Source organism: Periplaneta americana, chromosome 16, assembly GCF_040183065.1.
Source record: "Periplaneta americana isolate PAMFEO1 chromosome 16, P.americana_PAMFEO1_priV1, whole genome shotgun sequence".
Taxonomy (NCBI): Eukaryota; Metazoa; Arthropoda; class Insecta; order Blattodea; family Blattidae; genus Periplaneta; species Periplaneta americana.
Window position 1 is genome coordinate 6,462,957 of NC_091132.1, and position 18,764 is coordinate 6,481,720.

The window sequence follows — 18,764 nt, forward strand, 5'->3', positions numbered from 1 at the left end:
ATTTTCGAGAGATACACTGTCTTAGGAGAGACAAGAAATTCTAATAGAAGACTGAAAGACCATGAGGTCTGATACGTTCAAGGATGATTATGAGATGGATGTAGTGTTTATGATAATGTTAGCCTACATGATATACTGTTTTTTGTGACGCTTTGAATACACTTCTCGTCCACACCTGTGGAGTAACGGCTAGCGCGTCTGGCCGCGAAACCAGGTGAGCCGGGTTCGAATCCCGGTCGGGGCAAGTTACCTGGTTAAGGTTTTTTCCGGGGTTTTCCTTCAACCTGTTATGAGCAAATGCTGGGTAACTATCGATGCTGGACTCCGAACTCATTTCACCGGCATTATCACCTTCACTTCATTCAGACGCTAAATAACCTGAGATGTTGATACAGCGTCGTAAAATAACCCACTAAAAATACACTTCGCTATCGAATTCAGGACGTAAAAATGTGCAAGAATTAGCTTTGATTAGGAACTACAGTTGTTTTTGTCGTCCACTATTATCTGTAAATTGGAATCAAAATAAATTCCGACAAATCCTTTTCATTATTATTTTAGGCACTGAACGTAATTCTGTAATGGTGTTATGACACAGTCTATATAATTTACTGAAATCATTTCATTTTCTTTGTCATCTGTATTTAAGTCGACAATCACAAAAACATGTCAATTGATGACACTTCTAAACTTCGTTAGGAATCTTGATATTGCTACGAAGTTATGTTCATGTAAGTTCAGCTTCATTTCATCACATAATATTTGTAGAGATATGGCGTAATACACAAAATACTCAACCCTCACATTGAAGTAAATACACGGAATATCTTTCTACTAGTAATAAATGGTTTCTTACATCATATCTAGGTATTGTTTTGTAAAGAAAATTTGAAAGGCATGCCACGTGAATTGCTTCCACATTATTTTGTTGTGTTATGTAAACTCACCTTCATTATTGTTTATGTTTTAGAATGTAAATTGTATGGCAGACATCTATAATTAAATATATCCGACGTTTTACACCACGTTATCGTAAACAGGAATGGACAAGATGGCCTTGGCACTTCGACACGTTTCTATGACTACAAAAATTAAGCCTTAACTAGTAGGCCTAGATACCTCGGTATTTGCTATCTAAACAATGAATCATTTCATATACAGGATATTTACTTTCTTCCCAGACATGAAAGTATTGTAGTAGGTATTAAAATTTGAATGGAATTACAGAGTGTTTAAACATTTTGAACTATTTCAAGAATGCTATAGGAACTGGGCACCCTACCCTATTATCTCTTGGTCTAGTTGCCTCATAAGTAGTGCTTTCTTGGTAACCCTTGTGAGGTTCAGACTAAACAAACATTTTAAAAACCAAATTAGATAAGTCAAGGGCCAATAGAATTAGTGACAATATTAGTCAGAATTCAATTACATGAAATCAGATCGGATACATTACATAAGATAAGATTGGATATATTGCATGGAATAGAACACCTGAGATCAGATCGCATAGATTACATGAGATCAGTTGGGATATATTAGGTGAGATCAGATGGAATAAATTGCGTGAGAACAGATCGGATCGGATATATTTCATGATATTAGATCGGATATATTACATGAGATCAGATGGGATATATTACATGAGATCAGATGGGATATATTACATGAGATCAGATGGGATATATTAATGAGATCAGATGGGATAGATTACATGAGATCAGATGGGATATATTACATATCAGATCGGATATATTACATGAGATCAGATGGGATATATTAATGAGATCAGATGGGATAGATTACATGAGATCAGATGGAATATATTACATGATATCAGATCGGATATATTACATGAGATCAGATGGGATATATTACATGAGCTCAGATGGGATATATTAATGAGATCAGGTGGGATAGATTACATGAGATCAGATGGGATATATTACATGATATTAGATCGGATATATTACATGAGATCAGATGGGATATGTTAATGAGATCAGATGGGACAGATTACATGAGATCAGATGGAATTTATTACATGATATCAGATCGGATATATTACATGAGATCAAATGGGATATATTACATGATATCAGATCGGATATATTACATGAGATCAGATGGGATATATTACATGATATCAGATGGGATATATTACATGATATCAGATTGGATATATTACATGAGAACAGATGGGATATATTACATGAGATCAGATGGGATATATTAGGTGATATCAGATGGAATAAATTGCGTGAGAACAGATCGGATCGGATATATTTCATGAAATTAGATGGGATATAATACATAATAGTCGGCACAATTGATATAGCTCTGGCCTTCTATGCCCGAGATTGCCGGTTCGATCCCGGGCCAGGTCGTTGGCATTTAAGTGTGCGACAGGATCATGTCAGTAGATTTACTGGCATGTAAAAGAACTCCTGCGGAACAAAATTCCGGCACACCAGCGACGCTGATGTAACCTCGGCAGTTGCGAGCGTCGTTAAATAAAACATAACATTTAATACATGAGATCAGATGGGGTATATTAGATGACATGGATAGATTACATGAGAACAGATCGGATCGAATATATTACATGATGTCAGATGGGATATATTAGGTGAGATCAGATGGAATAAATTGCTTGAGAACAGATCGGATATATTACATGATATCACATGATATCAGATCGGATGTATTACATGAGATCAGATCGGATAGACTATATGAGATCAGATCGGATAGATTTCATTAAAACAGATCGGATAAATTATATGAAATTACATTAGAGCAGATACGTAAACGATCGGATAGATTGCATTACGTCAGACCGGGTTATGTAGATAGGATGCAATGATTATTGAGTAGGTGGATTGAATTGATGAGTGCCTGTACGTGGTGTATCTTCATTCATTGATGGTTTCGTTGATGGATTGGTTTTGTACAGTAAGTGAAATAGATTTAATAGGTTGATTGAATATCTTTGAAGGCCCAGATGTGTCAAACAATAACAATGGTAGACACAGATATCCACAGTTTAAAGAGTGCTTGGCTGGCTGTATCAACTGGTGTGTCTTCTGGTGTGAACGGCTTGACGGCCAGCGCTGGCTGCCGTGCCGTGCCGTGCTTACCTTGGGCTGCCGACACGAATCTTCTGCTGCTCCTCTTTTGTTCCACCTGCTCCTCCGTCTGGCTTCTGGCATGCGATCCTTCCCCCCCCCCCCGTCCGCCCTCAGCCCCTCGTAATAACGAAATTTTCATATTAGATTCAGTGATGCTAGAGAACGCTCAAGCACAGTTGGGTATGGCAGACCCCTTGTGTGTTCCTTCCGTTTTCCTATTATCGCATGTTAGCCCTGAAGTTAAACCTCGTTTTTTCGCTTGTAGTTAACAAGCAGGAACTTATGGTTCTACCATATTATTTAGCACCTGTTTTGAATTCTGTTTTCATATTAAGCATGTTGTCTGCATAATGTCCATTTTACTACATGAATTTGTAAATGCATGTCATTCAGTTATTATTATTATTATTATTATTATTATTATTATTATTATTATTAGTATTGTTATTAGTCTGCGGGCTAAAGCAAGGAGATGCACTATCACTTTCACTTTGTAACTTTGCTCTAGAATATGCCATTAGGAAAGTCCAGGATAACAGAGAGGGTTTGGAATTGAACGGGTTACATCAGCTGCTTGTCTATGCGGATGACGTGAATATGTTAGGAGAAAATCCGCAAACGATTAGGGAAAACACGGGAATTTTACTTGAAGCAAGTAAAGCGATAGGTTTGGAAGTAGATCCCGAAAAGACAAAGTATATGATTATGTCTCGTGACCAGAATATTGTACGAAATGGAAATATAAAAATTGGAGATTTATCCTTCGAAGAGATTGAACAATTAAAATATCTTAGAGGAACAGTAACAAATATAAATGACACTCGGGAAAAAATTAAACGCAGAATAAATATGAGAAATGCGTGCTATTATTCGGTTGAGAAGCTTTTATCATCCAGACTGCTGTCAAAAATTTTTAAGCTAGAATTTACAAAACAATTATATTACCGGTTGTTCTGTATGGTTGTGAAACTTGGACTCTCACTTTGAGAGAGGAACAGAAATGAAGGGTGTTTAAGAATAAGGTCCTTAGGAAAATATTTGGGGCTAAGAGGGATGAAGTTACAGGAGAATGGAGAAAGTTACACAACACAGAACTGCATGCATTGTATTCTTCACATGACATAATTGGAAACATTAAATCCAGACGTTAGAGATGGGCAGGGCATGTAGCACGTATGGGCGAAACCAGAAATGCATATAGAAGATCGGAGGGAAAAAGACCTTTGGGGAGGCCGAGACGTAGATGGAAGGATAATATTAAAATGGATTTGAGGGAGGTGGGTTATGATGATAGAAAGTGGATTAATCTTGCACAGGATAGGGACCGATGGCGGGCTTATGTGAGGGCGGCAATGAACCTGCTGGTTCCTTAAAAGTCAATTGTAAGGAAGTATTATTATTATTATTATTATTATTATTATTAATTCATTCATAGTGTTCTGTCCAAGGGCAGATCTTTCACTGCAAACCCAGTATTTTCATGTCTTTCCTATTTTCTGCCTTCCTCATATAGCTATAGCGTGTCCCATTTTAAATATGAAAGTTAATGTGATATCCGGTTAGGCCGGAAGTGGTATATACATAACACATAAATATTTATGTATTTTATATCAATAAACACTTCTCAAAGTTTCACCTAAATCATAGCATAACTATAAGATATTGTCGACACTAGTTCATGGTACTTTTTTTTACAGTATCGACACTAGTTCACGGTACTTTTTTACGTCATCGTAAAATAATTAATTTAGAAATGCTGTAAAGGATTCGAAATTTGAAGTCTTTGGACTACAGACGATATATTTTCGTTCGCCATTTATTATCTGAATAAATACATCTGGAACCATAACCGTAATATTCAAACATAGGGAGGATTTGTTATGTTGTTAGGCTGTTTTTCTGTAAGTTGAATTGGTAAACTCCATATAGAATAAAGGAAGTATTGGACAAAAATAACTATCACAACATCATCTTGCAGTAAAGTATTTGCTTTCGGAAAGTGTACACTTGGACTAGGATTAATTGTAGCCATATCTTTCCAAATTGGCTAAGCGCCAAAAACAACTTTCTGAGATAATCGTTAAAAACACACTGCCAAATGCATGTTGAAATACCTCTAACACCATTTTCTGACGCACGAATGATTCACAGTTGACATTAAATTATCAACATACGTATAAAAAATGGACCAGAAACAAAAATTAAATGGAAATTAAAAGTATGAGAAAAAAGAGTAAAAACCGAATTTCTCAATATAATTTAACCATCTCATCAACCTTTATAACATATCCTTTCAGCCCTTATCAACGCAATACTTAGTGAAAAATATTAAAATCACGGAACAAAAAAAATAGGTAAATAAAATTGAAAAATCAACTTTCAGTATATAATAAAAGTACACGACACAGCCCATTTAGAATCATATCCTCATATGGATGTACCGCCTTTAGATTGAATAAAATGAAATTTGAAAAATTGTAATTTAGTTTTTTTTTTTTTGGAAGACAAGTTTTCAGTTATGGAAAATAATATTTCAAAACACATATATCATAATTAAGCTCTGACGACCTGAAGGTAAGGAACATATATGGGAGTTCAAAAATATGAAGTGGCCACCGCAGTCACCGTACTTAAATCCGATAGAGTTGCAGTGGAATGAGCTCGATTCTTTTAATACGGAAAGTGTGTCGAACAGAAGAGAGACTATGTAGGTCTAACATTCCAGAAGCAGATTAGAGTCAAATACCACCATATTTATTAGAAACACTGATACAACTCATTCCCGGAATAGTGAAAAAAGTAATTGCTGGAAGGGATTTTTTTTTATGAAAAGAAAGTTTGAAACTTCGTATGTTTAATTGTTATAAACGTGAAGAGTTTTGTTCTGTTAAGTTGAAAGATATGGGCCGATGTGACAGAAGAAGTATTTTTTTTATTGGGTTATTTTACGACAACATCTAGATTATTTAGCGTCTGAATGATATGGAGGTGAAATGAGTCCGGGGTCCAGCACCGAAAGTTAACCAGCATTTGCTCGTATTGGGTTGAGGGAAAACCCCGGAAAAAACCTCAACCAGGTAACTTGCCCCGACCGGGATTCGAACCCGGGCCACCTGGTTTCGCAGCCAGATGCGCTGACCGTTACTCCACAGGTGTGGACTCAGACGATATATATATGCTTCTAAAACAAATAATGATTGTCTGAACTCTTAACACATTGTATTCCTACCATGTATTTGCCAGTTATTGGGCTCTATGGCAACGATTGCAGTAGGATGGCCTTGCCCGAAATAAAGTCTGGTGCCCGTGTGCACCATTCTCGATCAAAATTTGACCAAAGTTAAGTCGGCACTTGACCGTCTTCAACGCCAATTTGCGGAGTATCAATCTCGATCAAAGTTAAACAAGCGAGTTGATGATGATCAAATTTGATCACGGGTGTGGGACTGATTATCTTGAATTGAACATGGTCAAGTCGAGAAAACCAAAATGGCGGCACGATTTGACGTACTTGATGGAATCGAAGATGAAATGATGTATCTTGAACACGCAAATCACTGCGGAAATAATAGAATTGGTGTTATTGTAGAAAGAGGAGATCCTTTCGAAGATCTGGGAGACAGAAAATTTGAAGAGAGATTTCGACTGAGTAAAGAAACAGTGTGGTGGTTAGTGGACCAAATGAACGATAGGTTAGAGTTCCCTACCAACAGAAATAATCCCGTTTCTCCTATGAACAGAGTTTTGGCAACTTTACGATCGTATGCCACAGGTGCTTTTAATATTGTTATCGGGGACACTGCTAATATACATCGAACAACAGTGCAGCGTATCACCAGTGAAGTGTCGGAAATCATTGCATCGTTCTTTCCACGCTTCATTGTTTTTCCAGCAAGGGCCGATTTACAAAATGTAATGGATGGATTTCATCAAATAGATGGATTTCCGGGTGTGATAGGAACAATAGATTGTACACATATTAGAATTCAATCTCCTGGGGGAGACAACGCAGAACACTTCCGTAACAGGAAAGGTTATTTCTCTTTGAATTGTCAGACAATCAGTGATCACAATCTATTGATAAGGGATATTGTGGCAAGATGGGCAGGATCTGTGCATGATAGCACCATATTTCGTAACTGTGCTCGTAGAGCACAATTTGAAAATGGTGAAATACCGCATGGGTATTTATTAGGAGATGGAGGTTATGCCTGCAAACCATATTTATTAACTCCACTGTTAAATCCACTAACTCCAGCCGAACAGCGATATAATAGAGCACACATCAAAACTAGGAACACTGTAGAAAGGCAGTATGGTATATGGAAAAGAAGGTTTCCAATATTGTCAGTGGGTTTGAGATGTGGTCTGCAGAAAGCCATGACTGTAATAACGGCTACTGCAGTACTGCATAACATTGCCAGAAGCACCAGCAATGAAGAACCGCCTGAAGATCCACAGATGGTGCGACTACTAGAGGAGTTACGAGGTTTAAGAGGCCCTGACATTGATGATGATGAACCTGTTCCCCAAGGAGAGTTGATGCAGCGCAATGATGCTGTGCCTGGGAGAGCATTTCGTCAAGCTATAATTAACCAACATTTTCAATAAGGTAAGTCAGTCAGTAGCATCAGTGTAATAACATTGAACATTAATTTTTGCTTTTAATTATGAACATTAATTTTAACTTTATATTTAGCAATTTCTGAAACACTTATTTTTTAGACAAAGCGCTAGAGTCATTCTGTGTCAGTGCAACTAAAACATGTCACCCACTGATAGCGATTGTTATGATATTTGGTCATGAGTTTTATGTGTACCAGTACAGAAATCTGGCAGAATTTAGATTATTCCGTTGTTGCATGAGTGAGTTACAGCCCGTTGAAGTTCATGTGTTCTCACTCAGTAACTGATATTGATGAGTGCAGAGTGGAACAAATGTAGATATAAAAAGTAAAGAATGAACGCCAGAGCCTTGATTCTTCCTTTATTTTATTCAATATACATTGGAGAATTTCACAATATGGCTTCTTGGTATCAGTATACTGGTAATTTAGTTACCTAAGTGTCAAATTACTTCAAAAATTTAGATATGTATAATATTATAAAGAACAATTTGCTGTATATTCAGAATTGTAGATTTTTTTTAAGTGTGCACCAGTCTTTACTAGGGAAGAAAATTGTTTTTTTAGAAATGAGAGGTTCTCGAGAAAAAAAAAAATACTTTGATAAAATCTAGAAATTAAGCCACATAAAGCATATGTAAAATTATAATTTTCAAACTCTGCTTTGCATTATATTTCTGAAAAGTTTGGGTAATTCACTTAGGCTATATATGGAATATTGATATAGGCCTACGAGTATTTTAGATAGTGTAAACTTGCTGTTGGCTTATTACTTTTTTTATTGTACAGGTATAATCTTTAATACCATAAGTCTCAAAAGTCAATGTTGTTTGGTTGCTAATGCTCTGTGTATTGGAGTTCTTCCATTTGCATTCTTGCTTCCCAGTATTATGACAGATGTGTACTGTTAAATTTGTACAACTCTTGAGGTGTGTCATATCCATTATAGTATTTTCTTCTTTACAAAATAAATAATTAGGAGTATGAAAAATATTTATTTTATATAGATAAGCAGCCAAACAATCATATCACATATATAATTGAAAAAGTGCGACGACAGCTTTCATTCATGGGCAGTCTGGAATTAAATTGTTATTGTTTAATAAAATATTCCATTGCTTATTTATACTCTCATGTAGGCCTACTAATTTTTTGTGTATTTCTTGTTGGATGATTTTCTTAATTATTACTTTGGAAAATTGAAATGATAAACATGAATTTTTAATTTGTTGGATCATTGTACCTTTTTTTAATTTTTGTTAAGAAATCTGCTATCTCATTAACAAGAATTCCACAGTGTGAAGGAATCCGTTGCAAAACTATTTATTGTGAAGAGATAACTTAGTGTTTGATACTTTGGTGAATTTCAGTAATTCTTTTTGTTGCATAGGTGTTTGCATTAATGGCTTGTATAACTGATTTAGAATCGCTAAATATAACAGCTTTATTAAAGAGGTTACTGTGATAGAAAAGTTGTTTTTATGTAGAATTGACTGCTTCAAGTTCTCATCAAAGTGAGTTGAATTTTGACCTAGAAATATATAAAAGCAAAATAATTTATTATATATTCCAGCACCAGTTGTATTATTAACGTTATTGCTGATTTTAGAACCATCGGTGTAGATGTGTACCCATTCAGTTTCTGGAATCTTGTGTTGATAGTGTTATATTGTAATTTGGATTTTTAATTTATTGACAGGATAAGATGGAAGTTGTAACCTTTCCATACTATATTTGTCTAATGGTAGGCTATATTGGTTTTTTTTTTAGATATTTAACTTTCTGTATGAAACCTTGTTGGATCTCTAAGCTTGTACGAGTATCTGAGAAGGTTCTCCAGTAGTCTATGTTAGGTATTCTTTTCAGTCTTTCATATAAAATAAGGCTGCGTTGATTTCTGTGTGATTGTAATGGAGTGTTATCTGTAAAACCTTGTCATAAAGTCAATGCATATGCTGCCTTTTGTTCAAATACTGATACCTGTCAAGGGTCTGTTAATGACAAATAAACAAACAAAAGAAGAGGAGAATTTCTGTTATGGAGAGAAGATATAGCAATATCTAGTCTTGTAACAAAGGCAACATGCTGTGATTACCATAAGAACAAATAATTATCTCTGGAGGTTTTCACTCATAGTGAGCAAGTGTAATTTGTTTAAAACACACAAAAAAACATATCTGGTTTGAAAGAGATATAGCCTACCTTGTTAATGCCAGGAAATTACAGAGGAAAGGACATAATGCTGCACTTGGCATAAAGATGTGTCCAAATTGCAGGAAAAATGATACTTACTTACTTACTGGCTTTTAAGGAACCCGGAGCTTCATTGCCGCCCTCACATAAGCCCGCCATTGGTCTCTATCCTGAGCAAAATTAATCCATTCTCTATCATCATATCCCACTTTGAAGGAATCGTATCAAGCTGTTTTTTTACGGTGATGGGTTGTTAGCTCTTCGCCCAACCCCCAAGCTGAGGACCATCCCTCATCGGCTGTCCGCGACTGCTTATTCAATATATATATACATATGCAGGAAAAATGATAAAAAAAATAATAGAAGTTTCTGAGGAAGCAAACAGTCCAGTCCTTTGGATGATCTTGTAGTCAAACTGTTATGGAAATTTTCTTTAAAGAGGGTATAAATGAAAGCCTTGTTAGTTTGGGTGTCTCAAGATCCATGGCATCCCACAACACAGAACGGCATCTGTAGCCAAATATAAAATAGAACTTGCATCAACTTCTCTCAAAGCAAAACTAGGTAAATTTTATATGGGGGGGGGGGGAGAATCCTTTACCCTGATTCGGCTTCACTACCTGAAGAGGAAACACTTAGAACTGAAATAAAGCAAAAGACAGAAGATTTTGATATACTTTTAGACCTAATAATGCAAAAAATTCAAACTGTAACTAGCAGGGAAAAATTTAGTTACTAACACTAGTTTCTTAAAGTTGGTCAAAAAAGAAAGAGAGTGAAGCAATGAAGAAAACTTGTGAAAGAGAAAGGGAGACTTTATCTTCGAAACATAAAAAGAGGAAAGAAGCTAGCAGACGAAACAGTGAAAATGGTAACTGGCTTTTATAATAATCTGAATTTACCAGAATATTGTCAGGCATCAGAGACAAAGCATTTAAAAAAATGTACATGAACAGAAATGCCTTATACTTTGCAATCTGCAAGAACTATACTCTACTTTTAAAGCAAAACCCTCTTCCACAATAGTTTGTTTTTCTACATTTTGCCAATTTATTAAGACCAAAACACTGTGTCAGCAGGATCACCAGGAACACAATTCCGTGTGTATGTAAAATACACAAAAATATCCAGCTCCTATTGACCAGTACAGAACTAAAAAGCAGCAGTAAAAAAGGAGAAGCGTATCTGAAAATGTTAGTCCTTTTTTTTATATTTTTCTAGAAAGGGGGTCCATAGCTTTCACCATATTTTCAAAGGGGCCTCTTTTTCCAAAAAAAGATTAAAAACAACTGTCCTAGTGGAACTGACAATATTTTATCACTTTATTTCAATATCTTTTTTTCAAATTAGAGTGTTGTATTTATAATATATTTACATTATGTGCACAACTAAATGTTATCATTATGATTTTGCTTTAAGCATTTTCTTGTTTATATTTTTTTCCGTTTTTTTTTTTCAGTAACCAGGGAAATGTCTGGAATAATGCTTTACTTCCCTATAACTTACTTCACTGATGACAGTCTTTTTAAATTTTATATTACTTGCATACGCTCATCTCGAACAGTAAAGCGTTCGCGTGCTAAGCGAAGGGTCCCGGGATAGATACCCGGCCCCGGAACAATTTTTCCTTGAAATTATTCAAACCTGCTTTACAGGGAGCTACTACCTGAAAGCCAGATTTGCATGATTTGCATAGTATCATATGTTTGAGCATGCCTGATGTTGTAATGTGGCTCAATGTTATATTCTGTCCCTATAACAGAGTGCCTGCATAGTAAGTGTTTGGCAAGTTTGTCAGTTTGAACAAAAAGAGTCATTTTAAATGTAGTGCTGGTACTTTTCTGTTCTCTTTGTAAATAGCTTCCTTACTGTAGCATAAAATACTTCGATCTTCAGTAATTTCATCCCTATTTAATTATGCTATGTTTAATTTGTACTTCAGTAACTAATTCTTTCTTTGGTCTTAACTTCTATAATAAATTGTCCAGTCTTTATTATACAAGTAATGTTTAGTACTTTGATTTTATTGTAATTGTAAATTTAATATTAAATTATATTTTTGATATTGTAGTTGTAATCCCCTGGTAGAGGGAAAGAGAAGGCTACGGCCTTATCTCTCTCTACCAGGTTAAATAAATATTGTATCAATAGGTCTATCCATGATACAAACCGCAAGCAACCTTACTGCTAGGTTACAATAGGTCTGAGTGCACGACACTGTCTGTTTGCATGTACAGAAGTTTCCAGCACCCGCCCATCTTCTGCACTGGGCGATGTGCCCACCATGAGTACGTCTGATCTACAACTTCTGTAGGGAAACACTTAAAGAAATTGAAATTTTTCTTTGTACCATAAAAGACATCATGAACTCGTGTCCAACTGAATAAACGATTTCAGCAAGCTTTTATAATTTCTGGTACTCACAGTCTACATCAATTTGTGCCCTTGTCAATAAATGAAATTGGTGCGAAAAGGTTAGTGCTGATGAACATTACAGCATCAGCTCACAATGGAAGTGCAATAATTACAGTTGGAGTGCAAACTCCAACGTGGCTTGTGTATATGATTCATACTGGTGCAAAAGATTTGCAGAAGCAGTAAATACTGATGAAAGGGATATAACTGTTAAATGTATGCGTCCACATGGCCCAGCATTATCATATTATAGGTCTCAAAGTGATACCTGTGAGGTTGCTTTTGAGCATTACACTGTGTGAAGGCAGTATGCACACAGCAACAGGAAGAACATAACAAGTGACCAAGGAAACAAATGAACCCATTAATTCCAAATGACAGGAATATTAAGGAAATAAAATGTCAACAAACATTTGTGTGAAAATTATATTACTAAACTTGGACACGGGGTACAATTATAAATGTCTATTTTTGTTTGTATCAGATATGTAGTGGTTCTAAAAGCTATGTTGCTCCACATTTAGACTTTATTATGATGTATCATGTACAACCTTAGACACAAAAAATGATGGGCCGCCATACAAAGTCCCCTTCGGAAGACTTCAATTGATTCAATGAGAGCTTAGGTTAACACATGAAGAAATTTCTTATGCATGACTCCGCTCTTTTTCTTCTTTGTTTTGTTATTTGCTTTTATTTGTCTGTTTATAGGTGTTATGAAGATATATGTGTTATAAGGAAGATATATTCAAATAATAAATTAAGTGCAAAATAAATATCCTTTCCCTAGTCGTGTAAACCAAGTGCTGTCCAAAATGGACTTAGACAAATTCACACTACAGGAGATCTGTCATTTTTTGTGTCTAAGGCTGTAAGTATATACAGTTAAAATACGCACACACACACACACACACACAGATATATATATATATATTTTTTACAAATAGCAGCGCATAAACTGAATAAAGTTATACAAGCTTATGAAATGGCAATTTCTACCATAAAAAACAAAAATGATGACATTCATAGGCCAAGAACCAGTAAGAAGTGAAATAGTTACTAATAATAAAATCACTGAGCAAACAAAGTCATTTAACTATTTAGGATGTTTACTGTCTCATGAGAATGAAAAAAATTACATCTCAAAGTTCCTAAAAATAACAGGACTCATAAATAATATTTTTTAACCTACAAAATTTTCAAGGAGTACCTACTAGAGTAAAATTTATAACAATTTGGCACTTCCAATGTTAATGTATGGCAGTGACATATGGACTCTAGAAACATCTGATAAATCAAGAATTAGAGCGGCTGAAATGAAGTTCATGAGAAAAACTGCGCAGTATAGCTATTTTGTTAGATCACAAGGCTAATAAACAAATTTTAAATTACCAGTAACTGAAAGTTACATCAGTGCTGGATTAAATACAAAAATAACTGGTTTGAACACATCCAATGGATGCCACGACATTGTCTCCCAAGAATAATGAAAAATTTCCAACCTTGGGGAACAAGACATTAGGAACGACCATTGAAACAACTACTGATAACTGATACTGAAACGGATTAACCATTTGGCCCAAATCCATGGAAAGTGTTATAATGTGTGTGTGCGTGTGTGTAAAAGAAAGCAAACAATTATAATTTCATATCAATAGTAATTTCAAAATCTTCAATAGCAAACAAACAATTAAATACAAGAATCAAGTACAGTTATTCCATTTTTGCAGCAATTTTTGTTTCTGGAGTACCTTATAAACCGTGTTTGTGACATATATGCAATTTTTATATTTTCATGAAGCTATAACAAAGAAATGGTGCTACAGGTAAAACAAATATTTTGGTTATGTTCACATCTCAGGTAAGCAAACATGTTCACCTAATACGAAGATGATCTGAGATGGTGGGTGACATTTTGAAAGAATATTGGTTGAAATGACACGGAATGACCCAGTTGAAAACTGGAAGAGACAGTGGTAGGCATTTCAATTAACAGAATTTTTTTTTTCCAGTATTTTAGTTTCTGTCGTAACACTGAAATTTTTAAGTTTTTTATCCTAATTTCTTTTAGATGTTCTTCCTCCATCATTCGTAATTGATTTTCCAGTACACTTATTCTTTTTTTAAAGGTGTCAGCTACAGCATCACATGAAGGTTTTGGTTTTTGAGGCATCCGACGACGATTCCATTGGTACTGCTTGGAGCTGGCTGGGGTCTTGGAGTGTGCCACTTCCTTTTCTTGGAAGATATTAGGCGATACCATATCGACTGGTGTCTGTACATTTACTCTCTGTGTGATGTCCTGTATTACAGTAGCTGATACTGTTGATGCCTGCTCAACTGGTTCCATTTCAGGAGCAGTTGATGTTGATGGTACCTCATACTGTGTAGTTACTACTGACAAACTACCATCATACAAAACGTCACCCTGATAACTAGTATCAGAGTCAAAGGCATTTTGTAAGGGTCTTACAGAATGGCCCATAATTTCTAGTAGTTTAGGGTCAATGTTTGTGGTTTTAATGTTCTTTTTTCCTCCGCCAGTCTTATATGTCTCTACTTTCTCATCTGCAAGGTCTTTGCGTAGACGTCTTTTTAAATTCTCATAGCATACTTTTAGATTTTGTGTAGACCTTTTTGTTACACCTAAAACATAAAGAAACATAAATATGTAAAAACCATGTTAATAATTATGCTGCTATATAGAAAATGTGGGTTAAATGTATTCACAGTCTCTATTAATGTATAATTTTCAACCATAAGTACAATATACTTCAAACTTTGTAGGGGACCCTGCATAATAACCTTATTTAATTTTAGAAAGAAAGGAACTTGTGTAATTTTATTTTACTCATCACAGCTTCCAATAACTCCACATTATATTACATATTCATTATTTACAACGAGGTCAGTACTGGATTTCGTAACTTTTTTTTTCTGCAAAACCTCGATTTAATTGCTGTTTTACAAAAAGAATGTGAAATTTTTTTTGGAAATATACTCTCACTGTACAGAAAGCCTGGCTTGTCACTTTAGTTTAGGTTTGCTCAGCTTAACTTAGGTTTAGTGTATTTTATTAACAGTTTTGCCAAGTGTCAGGTTTTAAAACTGACCAGCATTTTCTAAAGTTTGTCAGCTTGTCAGTTCATATCTGTTGTCAGCTTTTGTCACAATTGCTGTGCCAATGTCTATTTTGTATTAATCGGTTAATTTAAGTTTTCAATACACATTTTTATAGAAACGACAAAATGAAACTCAGAACTCTCTCTTCCATTGCATGTTGCAAATTAAACTATGTTGGAAAGTGCCCTGAACAAATGTTTGACAAAAAATATTTTAATAAAGTCAGATGTACCACACTGAAGAGTATAATAAAAATAATTCATAGCAATCTGGCTGTATTTGTTGTGTGTTTTACATTTCAAATGCTGAATAGTTTGTTATTGTATGCATGGTAATGTATTTACTTATTTTATCTTATGATAATAATAATTAATGGTGTCAGCTTATTTTTGTTGTTTTTAACATGAATTTCAGCTTTTTCAGAATTTTAACTCGGCAACCCTGTATTAATAGAAAAAAAGAGAAAATTGTTAAAAAAATATGTTTTTTTGTGTGTTTTTGTGAAGTAAAAAGTAGTTCAAAATAGTTTAATACTGACCTCACTGTAAATAGGCTATTTACCTATTACATATTATGTTCAATTGATGTAAATTATTTAATTTATCAGATAACTGTCATGTTCATTTGTATTAATGTAGACCGCTGGAATTTTTTAAAATTATAATACTACTTGATTATGATATTGAACACTGATATAAATTGCAATAAATTTATTTTATTCACTTCTGTCTAATCTTCAATTTCATTTAATCACTCCTTACACTACCCAACAGTTTTCACAGGGAGGTCTAATAATATATCGATGGCTAAAAAGTGATATGTCTCTGCAAGTTTGCAGATGAATAATAAAAATATATATATATTTTTTTGTAAAAATAGACTAATATTTTATATATGTTTCTGGGGACTTTACTTGAGGACAAAATATTATTTAGGCCTAACTGTCCAATTTAATAATAAAGTAGTTATTATATGCTGGTAATAATATAGTAAAACTAAATGACCATTTTGTGGAATGCGAGATTATCACTTATTAGCTCTAGATTTGCAGTTTCAAACTATTAGGACCTACATGACGTTTTGGACAATAAGGCTATTGACGCTTGAATTAAGAGAAATTACACGGATACCTTCCTTTCCCTCTTACTCCAAAATTCCAACCTTGTGAATACAAAATAAATGGATAAATTTCAGAACAAGGATACTTTCCTTTCCCTCTTACTCCAAAATTCCAATCTCATGCACACAAAATAAATTGGCACTAAAAACTTCCTTTTCGTATGCATGATGATGCGTATTCGACATACACAGATGAATTGCCTTTTTTTTTTTTTTTTTTTTTTTTTTTTTTTTTTTTTTTTTTTTAATAATTGTTAGTGAGGTATCCGTATACTGAAATTTTCCCAAATAAATTATTGGCTCTGCAATGTCTCTTCGTAAGCAAGATGATGAGAATTCGACAAATACATACAAATCTGCTCTTTTTAGTAGCCTATTTCAAGATAATTGTCAGTGAGGTATCCGTATACTAAAATTTTCCCAATTATTATCAAAAGTATGAAATAACCACTGTATAAATTATGTGGATGGGATAAACTCCAGAACATGGATTGCACCCTTTCCCTCTTAGTTCAAAATTCCAACCTTGTGCACACAAAATAAATTATTGGCACTGAAAAATGCCTTTTCGTAAATATAATGATGCGCATTCGACAAACGCAGACAAATCTGCTCTTTTTAGTATTTTAAGACATAATTTGGTACGTGCAATCCATGTTCTAAAATGTTCCCAAATTATGTAAACACGTATAACTCACCTGGAACAGCGTTGAATTGTGAGGTTAAATCCAACCAGGTAGCCTGCTTTTCTCTTAGAGAACTTCCGTCAGTACTTTTATTTTCTAATATAGATGCCGAATTGCCGACGAGTTCTAAAAGAATTCCCACTTCGAACTGTGAGGAGTTCGGTGCTCTTTTCTTTTTTTCTTCCATGAAACTTGTTTTGAAACCTGTGACGATGTTTGAAACAGTCCGACAAGGCGACAAACAAAAACGAAGCGATAATTGACAGAGTGCGTTCGTTCGCTGTTTTATACGCGGTTACCTAGCGCTCAGATGATTCTTCTCAAGCGAGCGTACCGTCAGCTGACGGTAATGAGTTGATCGAGGGAAAATGTCGGTGCACCGCATCTGTAACTTGATCATTGTCAAGAATTGACCATGTTTCCGTGATTGCTGATAAACGGGCTAGATGATCGAGAATGGTGCACACGGCCATGGGTCATTTGCAAAAATTGTCAACAAATGATCGATTGAGAACGTCAAAATTAAAGTACTATTTAGTGCATATTCTGCATGTATTAATATAGTGCAATGTCTCTGTCATAGTAATCAACCACTGTACACTCACCTTGCTTTACAGCACTGTTTTGAATGATGTAACAGACATGACATGGAGTAACAGATCTGACAGGTAACAGACATGACGAGCAAACAAGCATGTGCGAACCTAAAATGTTTTTGCTTAAAAATCTTCAAAATAGCAACTTAACTACTGGACATGTGTACTATTATGTCCTCTTGATCTTGACTTTATATGTTGTTATTTGTGGAAAACACAACACAAACAGATCTGACAGAGTAAAAATGCACGCTTAGACTGAAACACAAAGCAAGAGTTTGACACACAAACTCGCCAAATCAAAATGAGTGAACATAGCAGTACAATCAAAATGGGTCTTTGTGCATCATCTTGGCTTGTGCTGACATCTGTGGAATTTCTTTTTCAACTGTGTATCCATAGGAACAGAATAGTGTAACAGCCCTAACTGACTTACTGGACTAGATTTATTTATTTTATTGGGTTATTTTACGACGCTGTATCAACATCTAGGTTATTTAGCGTCTGAATGATAATGAAGGTGAAATGAGTCCGGGGTCCAACACCGAAAGTTACCCAGCAAAAAACCCAGGAAAAAACCTCAGCCAGATAACTTGCCCCGACCGGGATTCGAACCCGGGCCTCCTGGTTTCGCGGCCAGACGCCCTGACCGTTACTCCACAGGTGTGGACTACTGGACTAGAGTAATTATGTAATCATATTTAAGGAAATATAAACTCAGACATAAATGAAGAAGTTTTGATAATACCAAATGTTTCTTTAATTTTTTTTCTCAGTTACATTATTAAACAAACCTTTAGCTGGACATAATCATGCTCCATTTTAAAAACTTAACTAGTATGGACACGGCATTTTAGCTGTCACTATGAGAATTTTATT

General features: G+C 34.9%; 3 protein-coding genes across 4 annotated transcripts in view; 2 read left to right on the forward strand and 1 right to left on the reverse strand.

The window, feature by feature from the left end:
- LOC138716254 (uncharacterized) overlaps positions 1-18,764 on the forward strand; it is a 619,716-nt gene that overhangs the window by 131,497 nt on the left and 469,455 nt on the right. The gene's annotated exons all lie outside the window — the stretch shown is intronic.
- On the forward strand, positions 6,430-16,206 carry LOC138690989 (putative nuclease HARBI1). Its single transcript, XM_069812607.1, has 2 exons — positions 6,430-7,740; positions 14,491-16,206. The coding sequence occupies exon 1, from the start codon at positions 6,618-6,620 to the stop codon at positions 7,737-7,739; it is 1,122 nt and encodes a 373-aa protein (XP_069668708.1). The 5' UTR covers positions 6,430-6,617; the 3' UTR covers position 7,740; positions 14,491-16,206.
- LOC138690990 (myb/SANT-like DNA-binding domain-containing protein 3) lies at positions 11,798-17,751 on the reverse strand. The gene is made up of 2 exons (XM_069812608.1): positions 17,302-17,751; positions 11,798-15,007 (listed from the first exon to the last, which is right to left on the reverse strand). Exons 1-2 carry the CDS (start codon positions 17,474-17,476, stop codon positions 14,241-14,243), a joined length of 942 nt encoding a protein of 313 aa, XP_069668709.1. The 5' UTR covers positions 17,477-17,751; the 3' UTR covers positions 11,798-14,240.

Excerpts from the sequence above, each read along its gene's own strand:
- LOC138690989 (XM_069812607.1), top strand. The coding sequence starts at position 6,618 with ATGGCGGCACGATTTGACGTACTTGATGGAATCGAAGATGAAATGATG.
- LOC138690990 (XM_069812608.1), bottom strand. The coding sequence starts at position 17,476 with ATGGAAGAAAAAAAGAAAAGAGCACCGAACTCCTCACAGTTCGAAGTG. Across the intron at positions 15,008-17,301 it reads ACAATTCAACGCTGTTCCAG|GTGTAACAAAAAGGTCTACA; the intron begins GTGAGTTATACG and ends TTTATGTTTTAG.